The sequence below is a fragment of the Neolamprologus multifasciatus genome, chromosome 11 (assembly GCF_963576455.1).
Source record: "Neolamprologus multifasciatus chromosome 11, fNeoMul1.2, whole genome shotgun sequence".
Classification (NCBI taxonomy): domain Eukaryota; kingdom Metazoa; phylum Chordata; class Actinopteri; order Cichliformes; family Cichlidae; genus Neolamprologus; species Neolamprologus multifasciatus.
The window spans coordinates 27,293,217-27,320,577 of NC_140449.1; the positions used below are offsets into that span (position 1 = coordinate 27,293,217).

The window sequence follows — 27,361 nt, forward strand, 5'->3', positions numbered from 1 at the left end:
TCATAGCTGCTTGCTGAGGTCTTTCTTTCCTTTGCAAAAAGGACTTCAGCGCTTTAATGATTTTTGGATCATTTATAAGCTCTATATATTCTAAAGTTATAACCCCATGATTTATTTGTTTTATAATTACACTATGAGCATCAAAGATGAGTGGAGGCAAAATAAACAAATATAATAAACATTCATTTGATAATGGACGTTTGAGGGGGGCATCACAGAAAGTCATAGTACCAGTTGCATAATGAAACAATCAAGCTTCCCCCCTCTTTGCTCCTTTGTTCATCCTTCCCTGTCTGAGCCATCAGAGCAGGGCTGCAGACATGCAGGCAGACATCGTTGTCCTTGTGTGTCCCCTGATTTTTGGTAAGTAATTAAACAAATTATTGATCATTTTAAATACACTTTAAACTTTCTTGAAAAAAAAAAAAGAAATTCCAAAAAATTAACATAGTTGCTTTTTGGCTGCATTTGGGGGACGTTTGCTATGTGGTGTAATTTAATGAACCCCTGTGCTCCACTGGCTTCTCCTAAATGATCAATATAAGAGGTTTATTTTAAGTACTTTTCTTTTGTCTTTTGAATGCTTTCTGCAAAATATTTTGTGCTGATGAAAATTAAATATTAACAAATCATATTGTATTTTTATAATAAAATGCTCTACATTTTTATAACTTAAAACAAATATTTTTCTTTACAAAAACATAGACATGTTTTGCAGTCTGAATAGTAGATTTAACTATTAACACAGTTAAAACTCCAGCTGCTCTCTTCCTCTTTCTAAATATACAACTGTTGCAAAACAGTGTGGTATTTGTAAGATTTCCAGATAGCACAAACCTCTTGTCATATAAAGTTTAGTTTTTACGATGACCTTTCTATATAGTCTCAAGAAATGAATGCTGTTACAGCTTTTACAGCTTCTTTTTTAAATATATGAAATATATTATTAGGTGTGTCCTTGAGACATTCTCTTATGCTTTTTAGTTGTCATAATAAAACTGTGAAATATCACTATTGTGTCTCAATTATGTAAAGTTCAATCTACTGTCGAATAATGCTGGATAAATGATTTTCTGTGCTTTCTGTACAACAGCAACATTGTGGAGGGGGGTGCAGGCTGTTTCTCCTGTACCCTCGGTCCCTGACCGTGTCCAGGCTCTGGTGGGCACCTGTGTGGTTATTCCCTGCTCCTTTACGCCTCTAGCCCCTCATCCTATTAGGGGAAGGAAGCAGTGGGTGGATGTGCGGCTAAGGTTCAGAGGTGGTGGCCCTTTTTTTCCTCTTCAGAGCACCGCTTTTAACAGCCAGGACAAAGGCCAAGTGAGCAGGGATTTCCAAGGCAGAGCATCCCTCTTTGGCGAAATCGCAAATGGTGACTGCTCAGTGAAAATCGAAAGGATCAGGGAGGATGACCCCCAGGTGTTTGAAATTTCTCTGAAGACAGTGGGCGACTCACTCTGGGGGAAGCCAAGGAGCTTCAATCTGGACCGTATTTGTGAGTGAGGAAAACAATGCATGTCCTCTTTTCTACTTTTTAAAACACTTTGATTGTTTTTCACATGATAAATATTGCATAGAAGAATTATTAGTACAATCAGACAATAGAGAATCCCCCGCATGGAAAGTTATATAAAAAAAAAAGCTGCATGAAGTGCATATGTAGCTTAAGCAGATTAACTACTAAATAAACTTTAAAATGTTTCCCGTGAAAACATATTTTCTCATAAATCTAAAATAAATTTACAGGAAGAGCATTAAGCATTTCTTTTTATCTTTACATTTATAAATAAAAATTCACATTTTCTTTATAGAGCGCCAATTCACAACTATAGTCACTTAACGCACTTTATATTGTAAGGTAAAAGCCCCTAACAATCACACAGCACCATCTTAGCAAGAACTTCATGAGATTGGGAAGGAAAAACTTGAATCAATATCAACTACAGGAAAAACACAAAAGAAGAAATATGGGATTATTAATTAAACAGTCTTGTTTCTATCACATATGAGTAGACTTGGTCAGTAGTTCTAGCACTAATGGTTGTTGTAAGAGAATTTGTCTTTTTGCTTGTATGATTTTTATGTTTTTAATACACTAAAGTGTTAAAACCATAATGATGGAGATTTTCCTTCTTGGCAGACACCCCTGAAGCTCCTGTCATCAGCGGCATCCGGTCAGCCACAGAAGGACAACTGGTCACCCTGAACTGCTCTGTCAACTACCACTGCCCCTCCAGACTGCCTGATCTGCAGTGGAGGTGGGAGCGAGGAGCCCAGAAGAATATAACTGAACCTGGGGAAGTACAGACACTCTACCCAGATCCCCACAGGAAAATTTTACTGGCCTCTTTGACCTTTACTGTAACACACCAGGTGAAGCCCAGGTGTCAGGTCATCTTCCCAGGCCCTAAAACTTCAAACCTCAAACTATCCACTTTGAAGGACCTACATGTGACGTGTAAGTATAGATTTGACACGTGTATTTGTGTTCCTGGCTCAGTAAGCTAAAACCTTTCTTTTTCCCTTTTAATGCTCTTAGTTCCTCCAAAAGATGTGAAGATTCAAGTCCAGACGCTGACAGTGAAGGAGGGGGGCAATGCACTGCTCATGTGCTCATGTAAAGCTGACCCTCCAGCAACAGAATACCACTGGTCCTATAGTCAACATGGGCGCACTGTGCACCTCAACCAGCGAACGCACACAGTCCGGCTGTACAACGTGACTCGAGATATGAGGGTCCGGTGCGTAGCTCAGAACCTGATTGGCCGAGGAGAATCGCGACCCACAACTCTTAATATACAATGTAATTCTACCGCTTCTTGGTTCTCTCTGCATCCCATATATACGTGTTGTTAGGTTGCACCCAACTAACCAAACCATAGGATTTGATTTAACCAGGCATTTATTTGGCATCAAATTAACAAGGTTCAACAAGTATAAAAATGAGCTTGATAAAAACAGATGAGGGGGATAATAAAAGGAAAATAAAACAACTACAGCTGCATAATTCAAATCCAACTGACAAGTAAAAACTGAAATCTGAACTTTGAACTCTCCCAGGAGAAAATGCAATTGTTAAGTTTCAGTTATGTAAGTAGGTTGGTCCATGACTGAAACACAAAAATAAAGGGAGAGACAATAAGCTTTCGTTGTGTGAAGATAGAGCAAACTGTAGATAGACTGCAGAGCAGCCATTGAGAGAAACAAAAAACAGGTGATTATAAATTAATCAGGATGGATTTGAAAATAAAGGGCAAAAAACCTGTTTATCACCCAGTACACTGTTATGTGTACTGGGTGATAAACAGAACAATTAAATTCCAATGAGTTTGTCTTACACAGAGTTAAATGTGGAGCTTCTGCATGCATATTTGATTTCACTGACCAAACAGTCTGCAAGGCCTGTAAAGACACTAATCACAGCCAATAAATAGTGAATGAACTGTTGTTTTTACATACGCCAAGTAGGCTAGAAGGCAACTCATTTTCTGTAAATTTCTCATCTAACCCATTCAAAAAATTATAAAATTGCCTTTCAATCCTTAGACCCTGTGTTTTGTGTAGATATATCCTCATAAATATTATTGAGAACCTAATGACAGTATTATCTCTTCCAGATAAGCCGGCCATCATCCAGCTTTCCTCTACCTGTACTGTAGAGGAATCAGAGGTGGTGTGCCAGTGTTCGGTCGACTCCAACCCCAAACCTGCAATCACCTGGAGCGTTAATGGGTCTGTTCCACCTCAAGACTACAACGAGTCTGTAACATCAGAGCCCAGTGTGCTAACGGCTACTCTGAGAGGGCAAATGGAAAAACCTCAGATGGTGATTTGCTTTGCTTTCAACGCTCTGGGAAACGACTCGCTGGTCTTGCTGCAGGGAGAAGAAGGTGTGTTCAAAGCACTGCTTTTTCATACTAAGAAAGACAACAGCCCTGCCTCTTGTTTATTCACTCTGATGTCTTGCTTGTGCTGAAACTTCTGTGCAGCATGCCTGCAGCTTAAAAACACAAGTAGAAGAAAAGAAGCTGCAAAGAAAACCAAATAATTTTCTTGAGCTATGATTGGAAAATCTGATTTTTCTTATTTGCACTGAAGTTTGAAGTTGATATAATCCAGTGATGGGACACTATATGCTGATCCACTGCTGCTCTTGTGGTCCACATACAGAGATAGCATTTTTCCTGTGGTTGGTTTTACCTGCTGTCACCGCTGTCCTGGTCATATTCCTCCTGGCCCTTCTTGTCTACTGCTGCAAAAAGAGAGCTAGAAAGTATGTACATAAACATTTCCTGTTAAAAGTTTGCTTGGATTGCGTCACGCCTAATTATCAAGTCTATCGAATACCTGTTCTGCTTCTCTCAGGCACATTCTAAGAAGACATCCCACCATGTATCCTGGAGGATTGGAAATTTATCAGGACAGGATGCCTCTATATATAAACTGCACAGAAGTAACTCATGTTTACACCAATGGCAGCTACCAGCTTGTGTACCAGAACTGCACGCCTCTTTTTGTCCGCACTAAGCAGGTATTTGATAACCTTGATCTTTCAGTGTACAGTTTTTCCAGAGGAAATAGCAAATCACTTATTCCAGTGAAAACAGCTGCTCTCCCTTTTTTTTTAGATCCGTCCAATGGGCAGGAGAGGTGGGGAGAGACGAAGACCTGGACCAGGTGGAAGAATTAACCAAGAAGCTGGTCAGGAAGTCAGAGGCGTAAGAGAGGTGCAGGGTACAGCTGTGGAAGATGCAGAGACGGGCATCTACCTGGAAATTCTCTGATCACAAAGCTAAATTACAGTCACATTGTACATTGGATTAATACTGTTCTCAGGATATTGCATACATTTTAAATCAATACTTGTATATATGTCATTTGCATTTGATAACATTGCACTCTGATCTGTGGTTGGTCTATCTTTCTTCTAGTTTCTAAACTGAACAATTTCTGCCATCGAGCGACAGAGATGTGCTTTGCTCTTCAAAAAAAGAGCAAAGGGAGATGAAAAGGTTTGATGAAAGAGTTTTCATCATTTTATCTGTGAAGCCCTTGAGGAAAAAAAGAAAACAGACCCTCAAATCTGATGTAGTCTGACCAGACCACTCAGTTGCATTTCTAAAAGCAGCTGGAGCACAACAGTGATCCTCAGGAAGCTTTAAAAGTTTATCTGGAAGGACAAAGAGCTGCTCCAGCTGTGATGAAATTTATAACATTCATTACATCAGCAGTGACTCTGTTGTGTTAAGCATACCTGGAAGTTTTTGTTTTTCTTGTCTTAGAACTTTAATGACTTCTTTATGGCTATTGTTTAACTAATTTCCCTTAGTGTTCATCAGCTTCATCAGCTTGAGTGTATACACACACACACAAACACACACACACACACACACACACACACACACACACACACACACACACACACAGATCTCAACAGTAAACAACAAAAAAGAATAATGCAGAGAATCCTTCCTTTCATGCTCATCTATTCGAAAAGTCAAATTTATTTACATGTTTGAATATGAACTTTTTTTACTTCACTTTTTTTGTATGCATACTGAATCAGTATCATCCTATATTACATCTTCTAGAGCTTTCTTAGCTAATTTTATACTTCTGTAATTATGTGTATATTGCTGATCTCCAGTTTGATTTATGATGTACTCTCAATTTAAAAACACAACCTATTTTTGGGCTCTTTTTGTTGCTGGTGTAATGCATTTTTGCAGATATGGTGTTATTGAACACTGACAGCTGAAAGACTATGAATTCACAAGTCTAATGTACATTCTCCCTGCTCTGACATCTTAAAGTGTTTGCTCACGACGTTTAAAAGTGTATATTTTGTCACAAAAGAGACAAACTGCGCAGGGTTGGAAAAGATTTCAAGAATAAGTGCTCTCTTTGAATGCCTCTTCACATGGTGACCGACTGGTGGCAATATAAACCTCTGTGACACAACAATTCAATCGTAGAAGAAGAAAATAAACCTCTGATTGGATAGAAAAGTCGTTAGTCGGAAGGTACGTCATATCCTGGCGTTTACAGGCTTTTGGTGGGAAAATGTGTGCACCTTTACGCACATTTAACTCATAATCAAAATCTGTAGTATGAATTTTCTGTAACAGCAGAGTAACGGATATATGCCATGCATATAACGCTGTGAACAAATTACGCGGAACAGCCCTTTAGGTGTGCTAAAGTCACCAAAATCATTAGGAAGAGTTGCCTATTGTTTGTTAGCATGCTAACATGTTAGTCATCGGTTTATCTGACCAATAAGAAATTAAACTTTCAGGATTAAATCACTTCCAGTGGAGAGAAACTGGATGTGTCTTATGACTTGTTAGCCGTTTGCGATCGCTTCGTGGGGAGGCACGCGCCCGTTTGGTTTATGTGACTGATCAGTGAATCGATCAGCTTTTAGCCTGACGATCATCAGTAACAACAACGATATGCCAGAAATCAAACTCAAGCACGTCGTGTCGTGCAGCACCGAGGACTCTGTAAGTTCAACATGATGTATTGCTTTTGTGAGATTTGTATGAAGAAAGCTGAGCTGTGAGGCTGCTTCATACTCACGTGTGTTGTGTTACAAAAACAGACGCACAAGGCAGACAACCTCCTGAGCTCTGACACCTACAGAAAGTGGAAAGCAGCCAGACCCGGGGAGAAGCAGATATCAGTCATTCTCCAGGTTTGTTTGTTTTGTTGTTGTTTTTGTGTGTTCAAGTGACACCAAACTAATTCAATAAAATAGATACTTACATATATTACATAAACACCAAATTACACACATGTAACTTTGGGAGAATCATACAATCTATTGAATTCAAACAAACTTTTTGTATTTGCTTTCTTTACACTAAAAGAAGTTTACACGCAAATTATAATTATAAAGTGAATTTCAGATGTTGTGTTACCGTCCCTGGTCATAATCTGAGGTCCGCTGTCTCTGCTGCCAATCTCACAATCACGACTGAGAACTAATGGTGATCAAGCTTGTTCTGCTAGTGCGCCCACTCTTCAACAAAGAAGCTCCTTGAAAAGATCAGTTGGCAAGCTCGCAATCATCTTTCAAATCTCTGCTTTTACTTTTTAAAAATATTTTTAAGTGCTCATATATTATAAAGATGCTTTCTGTACCCTCACCTTCAGTTATAATTGTTTTATCACTTTCTCCAAGTAATCACTTACATTAGCTTTTTTCCCAATCTTGCCCTGTGATGGGCGGCAGATGGCTGCTGGAGGTTTCTTCCTGTTAAAAGGGAGTTTTTCCTTCCCACTGTCACTAAAGCGCTTGCTCATAGGGGGTCATATGATTGTTGGGTTTCTCTTTGTATGTATTATTGAAGGATCTACCTTACAATATATACTGACATATACTGATACATCCAGGTACTTTTAACATTTCATTTGTTATTAAGCATGTCTTTCTTACCATACAGACAAATTTGGTGATATTTCCATTTATCTAGAAAAAGCTAAATTTGTCTTTATTGTGCAGAGATCAGACGGCTGAATGCCAGCACCACATGGTTTTAGATTAATTTGATTAATTAATAGTGTGTTGATTCTTCTCTTTTGGAAGTGTGTCCTGTGCTTCCTTGGGAAGTATTACCATGCAACTTTTACTTTTCTCCCTCAGTTTGAAAAGGAAGAGCAGGTGCACAGCATTGATATTGGAAATGAAGGTTCAGCTTTCATTGAGGTGTTGGTGGGGAATTCTTCAGCTGTCAGAGATCAAGACTATGAGGTATTCTTACAAATAATAATAATCGCACTTCCTGAATGCTGTAATGACTTCATTTCATCCAGTCTGATTTTAATCTCACTGTTTTAGGTTCTCCTGGTTACGTCTTCCTTCATGTCGCCCACGGAGAGCCGCAGTGGCACCAACATGAACCGTGTGCGTTTCTTTGGGCCCAACCAGCTGCAAAAGAGCACAGCTCAGGAGAAGTGGGACAGAGTGAAAATTGTGTGTAGCCAGCCTTACAGCAAGGTAAGTGTCTAAGAGTGTTTGATGTGTAAAGTGACAAGCCCTTTGTAATTAGCAAATATATCTATAATTAAGACTGAAGCCGTTTATGGAATGATGACAGTGTCTGAATACAGCAGTGCAACAGGACCTGTTCTATAGTGTCAAATGAAAGCAACGTAATTGCAAGCAGCAGTGCAGCGTGGTTTTCCAGTTACGCTAACTTTATATTATGCAATAAAATATAAGCGCTGAGATGATCTTTCCAGATCCTTTGTCTCAGGTGTCCTGTTGTTGAGGCACCGTTTGAAGTTGTAATGGAGTTTGAATTGTGTCTGTTTGATGGAAATATAATGTGAATCTGTCTTTGCTCTTTATAGAATATTGCATATGGGCTTGCCTTTGTTAAGTTTCATTCGCCACCTGACAAAAACGATCCTCCTCCAACTTCCTCCCCAGTAAGTACTCCACTGAGACCATGCACACCAATCAGGAAAAACAGTATGCCCTCTGATAGGTGACGTGAATAAGACCGATTATCTCTTCATCATGGCAACTGTTAGTGGGTGGGATGTATTAGGGAGCAAGTGAACATTTTACCCTCAAAGTTGATGTGTTAGAAGGAGGAAAAATGGGCAAGCAAAATGTTTGACATGGTCCAGATTGTGATGGTACATCTCCAAACCTGCATCTCCTCTGGGGTGTTCCCACTCTGCAGCGGTCAGTATCTATCAAAAGTCGTTCAAGGAAGGATAAGACGTGATGGGGTCATCAATGCACAGACAAGCTACTCTACTTTAGCCTTTACAAAGCCTAATATTCTATTACACTAATAGAAAGTATAAAATATGAACGCAGTTTTTGGATTGGAAAAAATTCTGACGTGCCTTGAAATGGAATTTTTCCAGGCCTACAGAAGGCTACAATAACGGCTTTCTCTGTCTCAACCTCACACTCCAAGTGTATGGGCTCGCTGACTTGTTTTTGGATCATATTAACTAAAATGTTAGTCTGGTCATACTATATTTCAAAATGTAGCTGTGGTATGAAACTCCACTGTGACACGCTGCCCTTCTCATCACATCTGTTTTTCTTTTAGCAACTGATGATGACGAACGGTGACAACTGTTGAAGTGTTGAGGTTCATTCACGAATTCTGTGTCTCTTCAATGCCATCACCTTTCAAATGTTTTAAATCACACTCCAAGTTAATAATCTGTGCGACTTTGTTATAGTAAAATTCAAAATGTGCTTGGTGAGGTACTCTTTTACTTGAACAGGAATTTTTACTTGATTTATGTTTTTTTACTTTCGTTTATGCTGTAGTGGGAATTCAGCATAAACGCCTGATGCGTTTGTTTTAGCACTTCCTGGATATGAATCTACTTTCTTACTCATGGACTCATTTGTCATGTTACAGCCTATTTGCTGTATTAGGGGAAAGGCACTTCCATCTCTCTATCTTCCTTATTGCCTCTGAAGTCTTCCTTCTTCTGTCCTGTCAGAAACTGACAAAGCTGGGACAGTTCAGGGTGAAGGATGAGTCTCCTGCATCCGGGCCCAGCCTTCAACCTGGCAGTCTCTTCTTCAGTCGGGAGAACGCAACAAAGTCCAGCACTTCACTCAAAGGTAAATCCAATTATTTGAGTTTACCAGCTGCTCGAGGCCAGTTAAATTCTTTATGTTCACTGTAATAATAAAATTGTAATTTTGTTAAATAATAAAAAGTCAACAGAGCACTAATTAGTTTTAAAAGAAGTGATTTCAAAGACATTCTTTATGATCAGGCTGCTTTCTTCCTTAACCTGCTCTCTGCACCTCTCTCTCTGTAGCGTCTCCTCAGAGTGAGAAGATAAGCTACGCTGCTGCTGCTCTGCAAGCAAGCGGCAGCTCCCACTCATCAGGCCAGGCCTCGTCTTCCACCTCTGCTTTACCACAGGTAGTAAACACTCCCGCCCTCCACTTAATGGGCAGGAGGATTTTCTCTATATTTAGACCACATGAGAGTGGATAGTTTGTTTTAGTTTGGGATCTGTGGTGTCATGTGATACAGTAGCATGGTGGCTCAGCAGTTAGCACTGTTGCCTTACAGTAAGACGGTTCTGGTTTCAAACCCAGAAAGGTCACTTCTGCATAGGGATGGGTATCGTTTAGGTTTTATCCGATACCGGTACCAAACCGGTACTTTTGAAACGGTGCCGGTGCTCGAACCGGTGCTTAAAGAATGGAGAACACAAAATTGGTCCAAAAATCTCTCATGTTTAGCTGTTTTTTTTTGTAAAAAGATAACAGTGTTAGCCTTTTCTGCAGCTATGGGGGATTTATGGCATCACTCTTGGTTGGAAGCAGTGCTTAATCAGTGGAAAAAACACAAACTTTGTCCAAAATCCTCTCATGTTTAACTGTTTTCCACTTTTTCTTTGGTCATTTTAGCCTTTTTGGCCAGGGTGAAGTTAGTATCTGCCATGAAACAAGAAGACAGCCGCATGTAACTACAACGGTGTTTGCTAGTTCAGCTTACATGCATTAATTTAATAACGTGGTTAGCGTAAGTAAATTACACACGAACAACATTAAGCTATTCATGCAGAGAAGAACGGCTGCTGCTGCCATCATCATCTGTCATCATTTCTGCTACACTGGCAGGGCTAGGGGCCAGGATCTCCTCTTCGGGTTCTTCGGGGATGTGGCTAACTCCGGGTCCGATAACAGGCACCACACCCGCAGTAGATGTTTTACCAAAATGCTATACGTCGCCAGGCGTTTCATCACATTCGAGGAGTTACCTCCTTTGCACAGTATCACCTTTAAGCACTTGTTGCAGGCTGCTGAGTTTGCAAAGATGAGTCATCTTTTGCTGTGAAGTACAGCCAGACTTTGACCGCTTCGCCTTAATCTGTAGCTCTGCTCTAAAAGAACGTACGTACCTGGGCCCGCCTACTACGCTTGCAAAGGTAAAATGATTGGCTAGAATCCAAAGTGTGTGACATCTCAGGAAAAAAAAGCACCGAAATAAAGCACCGAAATCTGCGCTGCTTTTCGGTCTGGTTACTACCGTTTATGTCAGAACGATACCGGTACCCATCCCTACTTCTGCATGGGGTTTACATGTTGTCCCCATGCTCACACAGTTTTTCTTTGAGAGCTGCGATGAGAATGAAAAACATACCAGGTTAAGGCTGCCTGTGGCAGCTTCTTAATCTTAAGAGTTTCACTTCCATCAAAGCTTTTGATCTAATAACTGAAGTAAAAATAGGTCAAGGTTGGAACCGTTGTTACTGAGCACTTCTTTTCACAGATCTGCATCGGTTGAAGATCCTGGTTTCATTGAGTTATTTTCCCACATGACGACATGCACAGTCCTCATGGTTCATTGATAAGGAAATGAAAATCTGAGATGGAGGGTACCTCTTGTTACCAGCACAGCCATTCCCCTTTAAGAACCTGTGTGTGATGTAATTCCCTTGTTGTTTAGTGTGCGAGAAGCAGCTGGTGACAGAAGTGATTAAGTTCCCAGAATCACAATTAAAGGGTCTGAATATGTACATGTTTCAGTGTAAGGCCGATCAACATTGTGTATACTTGAGACCCCAAAACAAAGACTTTCTTCTTCTTCTTCTTTCCCCTTAACAGTAAATATTAGAAAGTAATGAGCCAGTAACAGCACATCAGTATTTTAAACTTTCAGGGAGCCTTAAAAAACTTCAATTTCAAACTCTGAACAGCCTCTGGGGTGTCAATCAATAGCAACAATGGCAGAATACTTGAAACCGACTTCACCTCATAGTGGGCATTGATATGAACTTTTTTGTAAATGCACGTATTTAAACTGGAGTAACATTAGGCTAAGGTAGCTTGACTGAAAGAGAAATACAGGTGTGCTCCCCGGTTTATTATCATGACAAAACCATATGGTTGAAAAATAGGAAACTGTTGTGAAATAAATTTACCTTCACCTCCAAGAAAGCCTAAAATACATTGTGTATTTTTTTTTCATGTGTACATGACACACATGAAAATGCACCATTGTTATTTTGCCTGAGGACACCTTGAGAAGGAAAGTAGGAGGGGCTCAGACACGTGGAGGTGACAGCCGCATGTCACTTTGGCTTTTGAAAGGAAAATTGAATAAAAGCCACCTGCTGGGATGAGCTGCACAAATATATGCCTGTGCATAGTAAAGCCAGCTGAAAGCTACCCCTGTTAGATACAGTTGTGCACCTAAGTTTACAAATCCTGGCAAAATTTACGATTGTTTCTGGCTTTGGATAATTTTTCGGTTTTGTTTTGATTTTATTGTCAAGCTGGAATGTCCAAGGGCGTCCTATGCACAGCTTCTGGGCTGATGTCTACAACTCTTCCTTCAGTTCAGAAACCAAAGTTTCTGTCTTTATTGTTAGGCACAATGTAAGCATCTGCTTTGTGACATGGGTAGAGCAATGTTGTTCTTCTGGTGATTTGACCATGTTGCCCATTTTCTTTACCTATTTTTTTTGTATCACAAAAATTTCTGTGCAGTTGTGGCTGATTTTTTTAAATTTATTTTTTTATTTTGATGGTCTTCCAGAACGTGGCTTGGTTTCAACATAATCCCTCATTTTCCACTTGTTAAATAGAATTTGAACAGTGCTGATTCTCTATTCCTTTATATATAAAGTTCCACTATGTTCTCCCACAGATCCTTCGATAATTATTTTGCTTTCCCCATGACTTCATTGATTTTATCTATAGATTATAGTAATAATATAAACTGGTACAAGGTGTTAGCGGACTTCAGGCATGAAATAGTAATTTCAACTCTGAATTGTCACCTCTAGCCACCAGCAAAAAGGAAATTTGAATTCAGCAAAGAGCGACAATCTGCCCCCGGCCCTCCTCCCTCGAAGAAAAAAAGTCCATCTGGTTCACCTGAGGGTAAAGCCGCAACCCCCAAACACAAGCCGAGTTCAGTCAGTACACCCAGCCCAAGCTCGGCCAAAGGTAACACAGTCTCGGAATCTTTGCAACAAGTTATTTATTCATGTGGAGAACTTTCCTTGAGTTTTCTAATAATCTCTACAGCATCACCAGTTCAGAAGGCTGCTGACAGGAAGAGGGAGAGTGAGTCTAAACCTGAGCCTAAAACTAAACAGAAGGCAAAATCCCAGAAAGAGCAGCAGGTCCCATTCACCCGGCTCATGGAGGGGGTGGTGTTTGTCCTCAGTGGATTTCAGAACCCCTTCCGAGGGGAGCTGAGGGAAAAAGCGCTGGAAATGGGAGCCAAGTATCGACCCGATTGGACGCCTGACGCCACACATCTTATGTAAGTTGCTGAAAGGAATCGATTGGCATAATCTAGCATTCATAACTTTAATTCACCCCTGAATTTAATACTACTGACTTTAGATGAAAAGATTTATTCAATTGTCCGTGTCTGCTCAGTGAATGGGGAGCTAAAGCCTGCGGGTGGTTAGTGTATTATACAAAAAGTGGGAAACGGGGAGTCTGGTACTGTTCAAGGTTATCAAAACCTGCTTATCCAAACTTCTGAATTACTTATTGGCATTTCTGTCTTTGTGGTGGGCTAACAGCTGCAGGCTCTATCCTCTAGTCTTATGCTTTATGGACAGACATTAAAGTTATATCAGTTTTCTCTGCTATTTTTTATGATTTTAGAACAGTAAAAATTTATAGTACCTACTGTTCCGAAGGACATTTGGGGTGTTTTTTCCTAACCTCGTGCAAAAACTCACTTCATTTACAGCGTTGTTGGGTTTAGTTGGCACCACCAACACAACATCAGTTTTACTAAAATATGGCTTTTATTTTACCACATCAGCTCAAGCTGTTAAGGACATTGTTTACTGCCGTCCTTTGGTGTCAAGGACAACTCACAAATATAAGATTCACCAAGAGAATGCGCGGAGATAAATGAGCAAATGCAAAAGAGCTGCAGATAAGGCAAAAGATCAATATGTGGTGAAACTGCAGAAAGTTGGCACATGATAAAAATGAAGGGAGATAAGCAGAAGGAAAACGTTTTTGTGCTATGCTTTTTATATAGTTTTAAAATTGAATGTTCAGTGAGACGTTCAAGCTGAAATATCATAATGATCTCTGAAAATAATCACGGTAAATAACGAGATCACGTTATCTTTCAACAAAATTTCAAACGTGCCCTGCAAGAGAGCTGTGTTGTAATTGTTTCAGATGGGTTTTTGTGTGTGTGTGATTTCGATTATCATCTTTGAAAAAGATCAGAGTTTAGTGTAAAAGTCCTGTCAGCACTCGCAGTAATTCAGTTTGATTGCATCTTGATCTCTGCTGTCAGAACAGCCTGCCCTTGTTAGCGTCTCTTTACTGATGTAACCATACGTGTCTCTGTGTGTCCGTGCATCTCTTTCGGCCGTTAATCTGCAGCTGTGCCTTCGCTAACACCCCCAAGTACAGCCAGGTGAAATCAGCGGGTGGAATCATCGTACGCAAGGATTGGGTGCTGGATTGCCACAAGAGGAAGCAGAAAATCTCCTACAAAAGGTAAGTGTGAAAAATACAGAGGATTATATAAAGAAATTGTTTTACTTTAATAACAGACAGTGGCTCAAGCTTGACTACAGGAACTTTAAAAGGGTACTTCCACTCAGTGACAGCCGGGTTATAACCTGGAACATGTGTCCAACATTTGAATCCGCATCTGATTAAGGCCACGTCTGCATCTCTACATCACACGGTCTATGCAAAACACTCTGATTGATTAAATCATCCCAAAATACACCCCTCACAGCAGTGTTGGCCGCTTGCTGCAGAGAACATTATAACCTTGAGCAGATGATCCCTGCTGTGATCACAAATTCAACCCACCCAACTCCAGCAGCTATCTAATTATAGGGCTCATTATAGGGGGAACCTTAGCAGCATCAAGGTCCTTCTGTCATCGCTCCACACAAATCTGTGTGTGCTGAATAATGTAGAGCTGAATGCTCATCTCAGGCAGTGGATGGCCCAAATTAATTGGGATAGGACTGCAATTTACTTTATGTAGCTGGGCCTTATAATATAAGGAGTCCTTTCATACTTGTTTTGTTGGCAGTGATTAGCTCTGGTTCGAAGTCGAGTCATGCAAGGTTCATTAAGCTCAGGCATATGTGAGTATATGAAACCTGGTTCTATAAGCTGTACTAATTTTAATTACTGTTATTTGTAAGTAGTTTTGTGTACATCTTGCTAATGAATCAGCTTCATCCCTGTGTTGTATAGTAATAATGTTACTATACTAAAAACAATGGGCAGGTGGGGCTAGTGGTTTCTGAGAGCCCAATATTAAATACTGTACTCCATTGCTGCGCTTTTGTGTGAATTTACTGAACCGTTCTGCCTTTTTAAAGGGTCTTATCTTGAATGTAGTCAAGAAGACAGAATATATGTAAAAACACCTATTACTCATACCCTATAGCAATGGTCCCCAACCCCCGGGCCAAGGACCGGTACCGGGCCGCGAGAGTTGAGGCTCGGGTGTGAAATTTATGGTTTTCAGGGCTTTTATCAGTTTTTAGCGGGGTTTTTTTAATCGTTTTTATCATTAACTCTGTTTCTCTGGGTCTTTTTGCGTGTGTTCTGAATAAATCTAACTTTTTTTGGTACCTGTGCTGGTTTTATTTTGTTGTATTTATCCACGACACCTTAAAAGCAGGTCCGTGAAAATATTGTCGGACATAAACCGGTCCGTGGCGCAAAAAAACTTGGGGGCTGCTGCCCTTTAGTGTATGTCTAATAGAAGTATGTTGCAGTAACGCAGTACTGATGATAACCATGATATTTAATGCAGAACTGATATTGTAAAAAGAAGGTTCTGGGTTTGAATCCACCGGCTGTCTAAGGATTAGGGGTTCGGGGTTCGGTGTGCAGCGTTTGCATGTTCTGTTCGGGTGCTCTGGCTTCCTTTCTCAGGCCAAAGACATGCATGTTAGGTTTAATGGCAGTTTCAAACTGGCCAGATGTGTGAATGCGAGAGTAAAGTTTTCTGTGTGTTTGCTTTGCAGCAGACCTGGGACCTGTCTAGGGTGCACAGTGCCTGATATCGCATCAATATCAGACATGTGATAATATCCTAAACAACCCAGTGGCAGTACAGTTATAGTAAGAGAGACACTTCCGACCCCCTTCCCTTTCTGTTGCCGCTTTACTGCAGCCTGAGTTTATCTACACACTTTATGGTTGACAAAGACGGATGACTACTCTTAATGGCCTACATTTATCTGTCTAACTCCTCGTACACAATATGAGACTCACCATCAAATAACAAGCAGTGGGGACGAAACAAACTATTGAAGACTTCTCAGATTATTTCCTCATATGCTGTCTGCTTCTGCATCAGGCTTTACGAGGGTTTCACCTAACACTGCCTGCTGTGTTAACATTCACCAATGTGCTTTAAGCAGCCTGCTTGGTTAGTCGCGGTTTCAGCTAACTACTTACATGATAATAAAAACTAAGAAAATCCAATAATTGTAAAGCGTGTCGTATTCGAAATAATTTTCTCTGAGCTGTCCAAACTTTTTCAGAAAATAACATCACAAACAGGAAGGATTGCATGGCTGAAGATAAAATAAGATGTGATGTGGTTCGCTACAAAGTTAAATTTCATGTTTAGTTGACAGGAGGATTTTTAGAAAAGTGATCATTTGATAGTACTTTTTCTTTGGCTGATGCTTTGTTCCACAAAATCAGGACTAGATGACTGCTGCTGCAACATCCAGATGCAACATCCTTGATGTCATTACTTTGGAAAGTAATGACATCAAGGGAAGGGTGTTCAGGGTTCTGTCACAGGCAGCATCAATCAATGATTTAAAAACGTATCTTGTACTTGAATTAATTGTGGATCTGCATGGTGATTGATGATAGTCATCAGCACCTCCTAATCATTCAAACCCTGCAGATACTCTAAATCAAAGAGTATATTTTTACACTGAGCACGAATGCCAGTGCACATTTACACAGTGAGCTCCTAGTTTAACGTTTTCATCATTAAAACTGAAAATGTCAGCTCACTAATGACCTTGTTATGTTTGCATCAAACCTCGTTTGTAACACCATGAGAGTTTTCATAATTACATTTATGTTATAACAATATATAAGTAACGATGTAATGAAATGACTCCATAATGGAAAAGAAGCGTCAGATTTCGGCTCTGTCTGCATCCCAGGAATGCACTCGGGAATGTCTCAGATGTAATTAATGAGCCCTCCTTTGCTTATAATTAGGTGTGACTATCAGTAGGTGTGACTGTCAGTTCTCAGAGATCGTCGCGGCGATGCGGCAGGGCATACCTCGTAGATAAAACAGGTGCGCTGAAATCTGATATTTTTCACGTCGAACTTCAAAGCTGTAAATGAAAGTGGCCAGAGTTGCGGTGTGATGAGATTTCTCTAGACAGCTACAGTCTTCATATGAGGCACGCGAAGAATGTGAGAGATTGAGGAAAGCTTTTTAAAATAAAATACTGCTGAAGGGCACAATGTGGAAAAATCTGATCTTTATTTTACGATTCTCAAAAAGTAAATTCAAATGAAAAGTTGACTGCAGCCTGTGTCGTCATTCGCCCTAACGCTCCCCTTTCTGTATCAATTTGTGATAGTAGAGAAGATCTCTCGCCCCCAGTCTGCTTCCCCCTCTCCCGTTGTCAGAATAATCCATTCCCCTGCCCAGCTCCGCTATTGTGCAGCCTGTGGAGTGTGCGGCTTTGATGTATCTTTTATTTAAAAGCTGCATCTGCTATGGGTAATTAAAGGGACCACTTACTTTGATGATGACAAGTACCCAAACAAATACGCACACTCCCACTCAAACTGTTGCTCCCAACGTGCACGCAAACACCGAGCGTCTGAGGGCGAATGCTCACCTTCACTGTTTCCTGACATGCATGCGGATCATGTCATGTATTTGTTAATGAGCCTGTGACATCAGCTAAGCACCCAAGAAATGCTTTCTGGACATTCATTACACAATCAGTGAGAATCCAGGCAGAGGAGGAGAGGAGAAGGTGCATATTTAGATCCATAGCATCCAATCAAAAAAGAACTCAGTGAGTAAATATATTTCTCAATTAATCACTGCTTTTTAGCAACATCTGAAGGAGGACCTGGAGAATACTGCTATATTGCTGTCAGCACAGCAACGGAATTGCATTTTAATTAATTTAAAACACAAAGCTCTTTCAAACACTTCACTGCACCGTGGTGTTTTGCAAAAAGCATAGAAGTGAATCAAGTGAGGTTATCTATTTATTAAAAATTAGTTTAACAATAAAATTCTTCGTATCAGAAACCTTTTTTTCCACCAACAAACAAAAATAAGATATTTACAAAATAAAAAAAAAATGTAGAAATTTAAGGACTCACAGATGAGAAGCTTTAAGATAAAAAAAAAAAAAAAAATCAACAGCATTTCTGCTTCATTCATTGTGACTTTAAAGGTTTGATAACACAATCTCATTGAAAGACGCTGATATTGACAGAGTATAATGTTATGCTAAAAGCAGTGGCAAAGAAGTGTGTCTGTTATTTTTAAAACTTTGAGCGATCAATGATAAATTCTTTGAGGCCCCTTTTCGAAACCCCGACTGCAAGGTGATATATTAAAGTTGATATTTTTGCTATGCATTGCTTTCATAGTCGAGGGAATTTTACCTACTTTGTTGGATGGTTAAAAAATAAAAAAAAATTTTAACCTCCTAAGACCCGAACTCTTCCACGACATGCATTTTTAATTTCTATTTGATATTTGGGCATATTGGGGCCCGATGAATGTAAAAACAAAGATTTTTTTTTTTAACCTTATTTTTGTTTTTAAGAAAAATAAGAGCCACATATGAGGCTATTCGTTTAAAATTTCAATAGAACAATAGCAGCATAATGTCCTCGTAAGTGGATATCAGGCCCATGTAGAGCAAAATTGAGTATTTTAGTCTAAATAACCCAAAATGTGATGTCCACATATGTGGACGCCAGGTCCTAGGAGGTTAAACCTTGCGCTACATATTCTTTCTTTTAAAAAGTCTTCCATAAAAAGTCATTGAATTTTTGTCAGTAATATAAAAGTGTTTATTCTTTTACATTTCGTGTTACGTAAAGTTACGTATCAGCTTTTCATTACTGAGCAGATCGAGCTGCTTAACAACTCTCGCTATCTTAAGAAGCCGTTTTTCAGTTGTTTCTTTAGCCCACGTTGTCCTTTTTCTTTATCCAATTTTCTGGACAGTGAGTTTTATAACACGAGTAAGCATAGGTCAGTAAGACTCCCTGTGGAAACGATTACACCATAACTGTGGCATTTCAACTCTCTGCACTTCACATTTCCAAGCTAATAAAGTCCATCTGAATTTATATGGCTTGAGGGAAAATGCAGAAAAGGTGGGCAGAAATAAAACGTTATCACTGGACGCTTCCTATTTATACCTCTGCTTGTGTGTGTGTGTGTGCAAGAGCTGCAAGACTGATTTTCTACTCATTACTTGTTTTTCTACATGTCATATTCAGTGTCATTATCACTACACACAATTAAGATAAGATAAGATAAAACTTTATTAATCCCTCGGGTGGCTTCCTCTGGGAAATTCGGTTTCCAAAAGCACAGCACCGACAGAAGTTACAGAGCATGAGCAGAATATTATATATATACACACACATATATAAATACAGAGACATATATAAATAAAATATACGAAGGGGATAAATAGCATAAATAGAAATAAAAATAAAAAATAAAAATACAAGTGAATTGCACATTTCAAGTATTGAGGTCTATTGCACCGTTGACTATTAACAAAAGGTATTGCACAGGTTAGGTGTTGTCGGTGGAGTTTATTGGACCATTTAGTTTATTTATTCTCTGTACAATCTCTTAAAGTTTTCAGAAAACATTTTAACAATGAAGTCATTTTTGGAAATGTTCCTAGATGTTCGTTTTACCAGTCTGTTAAACAAAAATTTGAATTTGGACTAATCCAACTGTTCTTAAAAGTCTGATTGGGAGTAATTTTAGCAGTATTATCGCTATGGCGGTGCTTGGTATCTGCCCAAGAGGGGATTTTTCTTGGTAGCTTTTGCCTTGCCAATAGAAATGACATTTAGCATCACAATAACAATCACAACAAGATGGAGAAAATCATGATTGCATCTTTGTGTTTGGTCCAGTTGACCACAGAGTTGAAAGGTTGGAGTTTCAGTGAGAAGACTTATTCACCTTGTAGTTTGCAGTGTCGCCCGCCTGGTGCTACAGTAGATGTGGCACAGATGGAAGAGCAGAGAGTGGTGCGACTCCTGTAATCCTTTATAATTTCCTTTGTTTTCTTACTGAATCCGTTTGCTCTTTGTAGGTATGAAAAGTACAGAAAATCGCATATTTAATTACATGTACGTTTTAAAAAAGGTGGACTTCATCACTGATCCGTTCCCGTGGTTCTTTAATTTTTAGCGCAAACTATTGCTTGCACAGCTGACGTTTATGTCGATTTCTTTTTATTGTGCTGCAACAACATATGCTTACATGTAGACCAGTGTTTCCCGTCACTGTTGGTGTGCCGTGAAAGATTATCTGGTTCCACCTGATTAGCACTTTAAGCGACCTGCTTGAGTAACGGGCAGAACAATTACCTTCTCTTCCACCAGAGGACAGTGCAACTTCTTGCTCCAATTAAATGGGCTGCGAGCTGCCAGTAAAGCAGAAGAAGACGAAGAAGAAATTACATAATCACGCTGCAAGTGGGACAATTCAGCATAGCAATCGATAAATATTTGAAAAGAATATGCAATATTCTGTTTGTGACATTTTTGTTTGTTGGTGTGCCGTGTGATTTTTCTAATGTGAAATACGTGCCGTGGCTCCAAAAGGTTGGGAAACACTGATCTAGACTAATCATCATACACTGCCCAGCCAAAGCAAAGGTCAAAATAATTGCACACATGTTGTGGCATCACTTTGATCAGCTCTCAGTATTTATTTTCATCCAAACTTGCATTAATATTTCATAAAAGATCTCGTATTGATGCAGAGTTGGACTGCTGCTTAAATTCTTTCTAGCACATCCCACACAGTCTCAGTGGGATTGAGCTCTGGATGCAGTGGTGGTCAATCAGTGCGTGAAAATGACGTCTCATGGGTCCTGAATCGCTCTTTCACAGTCTAAGCCCATCGAATCCCGGCATTGTTATCTTGGAATATACCCATGCCTCAAGGGGAGAAATAAAATCAATTGATGGAAAAACCTGATCATTCAGTATAGTCAGTTAGTCAGCTACTCATTTTTTTAGCACATCTTGCTGAACCGATCCTGACCATCCAAAGATCATAACACTGCTCCTGCAGGCATGTGCAGCAGGCATCAGAAATGATGGGTGCAGCACTTCATCCACCTCTCCTCACCCTGATGCCCCCCATCACTCCGAAAAAGGACAAATCTGGAGTCATCAGACCACTGGGGATAGGGCTCCATTGATCCCTATTTAATTTAAACCCTTCTCCCTCATTGCTCCACAATGATAAGTGCATTTTTTGATAGTACATTTCTCCACAGTCCATATTGTAGAGTAATATAGCAGGTCAGAACAAAACTAAAAGAGCTTTTCTTCCCAGTTTCAACTCTGTTGCATAATTAGATCATATTACACTAAACCTTTTTAATACAGATTAAAGGAGTTTAGGAATGTAACAGCTGTAATTGTTAAAAACTATACTATTGTATTGTTTTACTAAACGAAAAACAAATAAAGCAGGAAGGTATTTTAAAGAACAAATGAGTGTGATTTATGACTTTGCCAGCTCTTATCTTTCTGAGATAGGTTGCCTTAATTCACATAGAAAACTGAAGTTGTTTTCACTGAGTGCTTCAGATGATCCATTTGTGACTGAGAGTAATTGGTGAAAAAAAAAAGACCAGCCAACCGCCCTGGAAAATGTATTGTTTGTTTTTTGGGGACAGAAGTTTTTGGATTTCTGTCCCCCTGTCCCTCGTCCTGCAGAAAACTAGATTTCTCCCACTATGCAAACTTCAAAGTATGTAATACACCGACTGTGGTAATGTTTTAAACATTAGGTCGTTAATCTGTCAGCTAAAAAATATTACCATCTTGTTGAAATGTGTTTTTTTTTTCTCCCACTCATCTGACAAGGGATTGTTGCAGTTTGAGTCATTGCACAAGTAGAGCTGATTGGGAACAAGATATGTTGAGCAAAGGTACTTTACTCTTTGGTCTTTAATCATCCTGACACTGTTTTGTTTTTTTCTGTAGGTTTCTGATGGATGGACCCGAATCAAGCTCAGAGAGTGAAATGGAAGTGGACGACGAGAGTGAAGAGGAAATGAACACAAAGGTAATTTTTTTTTTTTTAAGTGAGCCTATAAATATAATCGAATGTCAGGTTTAAAGCTCCCTGCTGCTTTGCAGACGCCGCAGAAGAAGGAGAAACAAGTCACGGCCAAAAAGACGCCAGAGAAGAAGGAGGAAGATGAGTATGCTGGCTCCACTGATGTGGATGAACCAGGTTGGCATCAAGCGCTTTTTAATGTGACTGAACTTTACCTGACATTTCTGCCAGCATCAGTATTTCGCCTTAACTTTCTTTAAGGCTGTTATAGGGATAAAAGTTGAGCACATCATTGCAGAAACATCTACAAAATGAAAGCAATGTAAAACCTTTTTTTAATGTTATTCAGCTGACTTAGAACCAAGGTTTGCCCAAGACAAATAGACTGAAGGAAATGACAGGGGATGGGGATGGTCGGTTCAATGATCAGGTGAAATGGATGAAATTGAAAAATGACAGCCAAGTTAAACAGGCAATTACAGTTTGAATTAAGTGCCAGAAATAGGAACAAAAACCAAAAACAAGCAAAAAGGAAAAAGAAAGTATTCTCTTCCAACATTAGACCATCATGCTCAGACCTGTGTCAGTGTATCGTTGAGTCTGCTTATCGGGTAATATTATTTACAGCCCTGTTTCCTCATCTGTTGTATAAGATTTCAGTAAAAACACAATAACAATTTTTTCTTTAAAAATTTAGCAGCTAAGATTTTGAATATATTACATCAGGATCCCTCTGCATGACCTTTTGATCTACACAAACTTATCAGAGTTCTTACTGAGACCTCTGACAGGTTTATTTGTGCCAAGAAACTGCTCTGTGAGAATCAATCACGGTGAAGGAAACTACAAACCTAAAGGTCTGGAACCCTAAATTTAAAGCATACTTGTTAATTAAATTCATTTTAATGAATAAACAAGTAAACCTTCATTTGTATATCTGCACTGAAAAGATCCGGGAGCTGAGCGTAAATGGTTGAGACTCATGGAAAATGATTCATTCTGTTTCAAATAACTAGAGATGGAGAGGAGGGTCACACGTGAGCTGAAGAGGACAGAATGGATAGAGAGGAGGCCAGGGATTAGACAAAAGGGACGGCCTTTATAAAGCACTTGGAAATGGATGAGATGGCAGCACTGCCATTTTAAAAAATAAATAAATAAATAAAAAGAACAGGAACAACATACTTACTGTAGATGCAATTTGAGGTGGGGGAAAAAAAGAACAGGGGTAAAATGTAATCACCATAAAGGGACTTGAGCATGAATCTCATTTCTATGTTAATACGAGAGCCAGAAGTAAAGTGCTGAGGTGCATCAGAGAGGACAGACAGCAAGGGCTGACCCACCGAACACGTACATGATGACAGACAGCTTTTTAATTAGACCACCTTCTCTTTTTCCTGTCAACAACACAGGATTTTACGGTGGTGGCAGATGTTGCAGGCAAGGTTACATCTACTCAAACTCTAATGTGCAAATTAAAGGAAAAACCTGATCTGATGGGATCTGATGGCTTGTGCTGTCAGGGGGGGGGGGGCGTCACTTGGTCCATTTAACCTCACAGATTTGTTCTCAGATGACCTTTATTCTGCGGTGGCACAGAGAGTCGATAAATGGCTAAAAATGATGGAAATCCCATGCTGTGGCTTTTGCGAGTGTTAGACGGCTTTCCGCCCAGTCATCACCAAACACCAAATGAGAAAATATCTTTTGGAAGAATGGCGCTTCATCGTTCCAGCGGGGTGCAAGAGAACTGAAAAATTGATGCTGTCAAAGTTTTTTTTGGTAGAAATGGCTACTCGCTATTTGGAACTCGGGTACTCATTAAAAAGCAGATTCGCCTGGTGTGTTTTTTCGCTCCCATCTGTGCTCGATGAGAATTGTAGAAAGCATAATGGCAGCATAACAATCTCAATCTCCAGGTGACCAGAATTTAAATTTTTTCATTAGTTTAAGATTAGGGTCATAGAGCGGTCACAGTATTTTGTGTTGTCGGGGAACTCGGTGAAGGGAAAATTGTGTTAAATACAAAACTCGTTACCAACATTTTCAGGCAAACCTGGCGAGTTTAATCACACTTTTAAAAAAAATGTCTCATTCTCCCAGGAGGCGATGATGATGAATCTGCAGTGGACACAGAGGATGAGCTGCAGAGGTAAACAGAACAAATCATTTTGATTATGCTGTTTGTAATACTCATTCTTCGATAACTAATTCTTATTTGATTGTTAGGGTGCTCTAGTCTTATTTTGATTAATAATTTTACAGTAACGTGTTTTCTTTCGCACCGAGCCAGTTTTTCCAAGCGACTCCTGCTGTTTCCAGAGCATTTCATTGTCTTTTAGGTCACAATGAGCTGCAGTTTTACTATTTTCCTTCAGCATTACTGCCGTAATCAGCGTCGTTTTTGCAGACGTTGCAGTAAAAACATATGATGTAATGTAAAAACCCGCTTTATGCTACTTTTCCAGCACCATTCAGCAGATTAAATGAACTCCTAGCTTTCTGCAAAGACACTCTACTGAATAAATTAGGAGTCTATCTGCTCCCTCAAGATATTTATGGGAGAAGACATAATATTCTTGACCAGAACGGCTCTTTAATAAACAGCTTTTGGGCACATTAGCCTTTAAAAGAGATACTGCTGTACTAAAGTAGCCTTTAGTGTTGTCATGACTAAATCTATATTGACTTTATGACTATATTGCTGATGTTATATATAATATGTATATCTTACTTGTTACATTTAGTCCTAAATGCACAGTTAAAACAACATTATATCCTTTTTAAAATTTCTCCATGGTCTTTAGCTGATCCCTTAGCGAGATTCCCTGGATTTCCTGAGGGAAAATAATGAAAAGATTCATTAAATGTGTAAAAAAAGACAGCAGAGCTGTGGCCCCTGCTAGAACGTGGCCACACAATACCAAGAAAAAAAAACATCTTTTGAGAGCAGGCTTGTTAACATGTAGGATAAAGAGGTTTGTTCTTGTGAAAGGGTGGAAGAGGGGAGAAAACAGAAGAAAGGAGCAACAGAAGGAACGGTGGTGAAGGACGAGGATCCGTACGGGGGGTCGACGGATGAAAACACAGACGCTGAAGCTGAAGAGGATCATCCCATCCCCGAGCTCCCAGGTATGCATCGATTAGTTCCCATCCAGCTCCTGGCAGCTTGTGTTTTGCTTTCTTTATTTTTTCTCCTCTTTTCTTATAATTTTCCTACAGACTGTGTTCCACTCTTCTTGATCATTTGCTTCCCACTTTGTCTTCTCTTCTAGATTTCCTAAGCGGAAAGCACTTTTTCCTCTACGGTAAATTCCCCAATAATGACAGACGACTGCTGTTACGATACATTGTTGCCTTTAATGGGTAAGAAAGACTTTCAGTGGTTATTCCCAATGGACAAAAAAAGACATAATCTGTGCAATTATAACTGTAATTTATGTCCCTATCTTTGCTGCAGAGTGATCGAGGACTATATGACAGAGAAGGTGCAGTTCGTGGTGACCAGTGAAGGGTGGCACGACTCCTTTGAAGACGTGAGTCGTACCATCTTTTCTCTTTTTCTTTGAAAATAAGCAGCCACAACCAAATAAACATGTCTAACAGGGGCTTAAAAAGATTTCATATTCGGTGTACCCGTGTGTGGAAGCTTTTTATCTTTTACTCCCACAGTCAAGACAATTTTGTAAAGGAAATTGCTTCACTTAACTTTTTGTCAAGTGTTGCTTTATTATACAGTGTGCACAGCTAAAAATAAAAAAAGGGAAAGGAAATACCCTTTAAATGTTCCACTCCAAGCGTTATCAGCCCAGAGTTCTGAGGCCTTTTCATTTACGCAGTATACACCTACTATTTTGCAAGGTGTAATCATATAAAAGCACTGAAGCAAACTGGGAAGCACTTTAGCATTCCCAGGACAAATTCAGCAGCAGTGGGGACTAGTACCTTTCAAGTGTAGGTTACTATGGTTTCCAGCCATTTGCGTGCCTTTTTAGCATTTGAATTTGCAGCTTAGGTACAGGTTGAAGGGTTTTAAAGGCTTTACACCTCAGCCTGACTGACCATTTGTAATGCAAGCACATGACGTGACTGCGCTTCTTGCTTTTGCTCTGACTTCCTCGCAGGCGCTGATGGAGAACACCAATCTGAATTTTGTCAAACCGGAATGGATTTATGCAATCAGTGCACGACAAAAGATGCTACCCTATCAGCCCTACACCGTCGTCCCCTGAACTATACACTGTATGCAGCGTGCGGCCGCACTCACACCCCTCATCCTGATGAAGGAGCAGCAGGGAAAGCCATAAACACATTTTCCGTTTCAGATAAACAGCTACACTTTCAAAGAGCAATAAGTCAACTGTTTGTTATTATCGATGCCTTTATATTGGACTTCATATTTGATATACATATAATTTCTCCACCTCAAGCAGTTTTCTCTGCAAATGTTTTCAACTTTCGGCCAAGCTCTGCAGACTGTCCACTACATAGTGTTTCTTTCTTGAGGTTATTGTTAGGATTAAGTATAGGTTTATTTTTAGATTGCGCTCTCGAGGGTCGTTAGCCCCAGCTTGGCCAGGAACCAATTTCATCATCTCTACCATCATCATCATCATCCATGTGCTGCTGAGTCTCTTGGGCTTTGTGAATGAAGCAGACACTCTGGCTCAGGACTTGTTTGAATTTCTCCCTTCCTGTGCTGCAGTTTGTTGCTGCTCGCTTCGGCTACCTCAGGCACTGTCTGGAAATGAGTTATCACCCTGTCCTGACAGCCAGCAGCACTGATAATGCACCATTTGTGTAAGTGGGAAGACTATTATGAAAACGACCCAAAGTCAGGTGAAAGATGTCAGTTATGGAAGGTTACAGCCATGGAAAAAAAAAAAGAAATTGAACATTTTTGTTCTTCGTTTTATTTGATTTATTTAAAAAAGGGATAACATTATTATAGGCTGAGGACATAAAACAGACATCAGTGTCGGCGTCCTTTTTAAGATTCTCATTAATTCAAGTGCAAGTGTCCAGCTTAACATCTC

At 39.7% G+C, this 27,361-nt stretch overlaps 2 protein-coding genes across 2 annotated transcripts; both read left to right on the forward strand.

Annotated features, from left to right (window-relative positions):
• The first annotated feature begins 279 nt into the window (after positions 1–279).
• Positions 280–6,271, forward strand: LOC146508675 (sialic acid-binding Ig-like lectin 14). Its single transcript, XM_085178561.1, has 8 exons — positions 280–363; positions 1,094–1,495; positions 2,141–2,458; positions 2,540–2,803; positions 3,618–3,890; positions 4,171–4,273; positions 4,366–4,531; positions 4,629–6,271. Exons 1-8 carry the CDS (start codon positions 321–323, stop codon positions 4,782–4,784), a joined length of 1,725 nt encoding a protein of 574 aa, XP_085034687.1. The 5' UTR covers positions 280–320; the 3' UTR covers positions 4,785–6,271.
• On the forward strand, positions 6,029–27,295 carry xrcc1 (X-ray repair complementing 1). The gene is made up of 17 exons (XM_085178552.1): positions 6,029–6,506; positions 6,605–6,697; positions 7,649–7,756; positions 7,844–8,002; positions 8,359–8,436; positions 9,484–9,607; positions 9,811–9,917; positions 12,796–12,958; positions 13,040–13,280; positions 14,378–14,494; positions 22,247–22,328; positions 22,403–22,499; positions 24,429–24,477; positions 25,321–25,457; positions 25,601–25,691; positions 25,786–25,861; positions 26,450–27,295. The coding sequence occupies exons 1-17, from the start codon at positions 6,456–6,458 to the stop codon at positions 26,555–26,557; spliced, it is 1,881 nt and encodes a 626-aa protein (XP_085034678.1). The 5' UTR covers positions 6,029–6,455; the 3' UTR covers positions 26,558–27,295.
• The last annotated feature ends 66 nt before the right edge of the window (positions 27,296–27,361 follow it).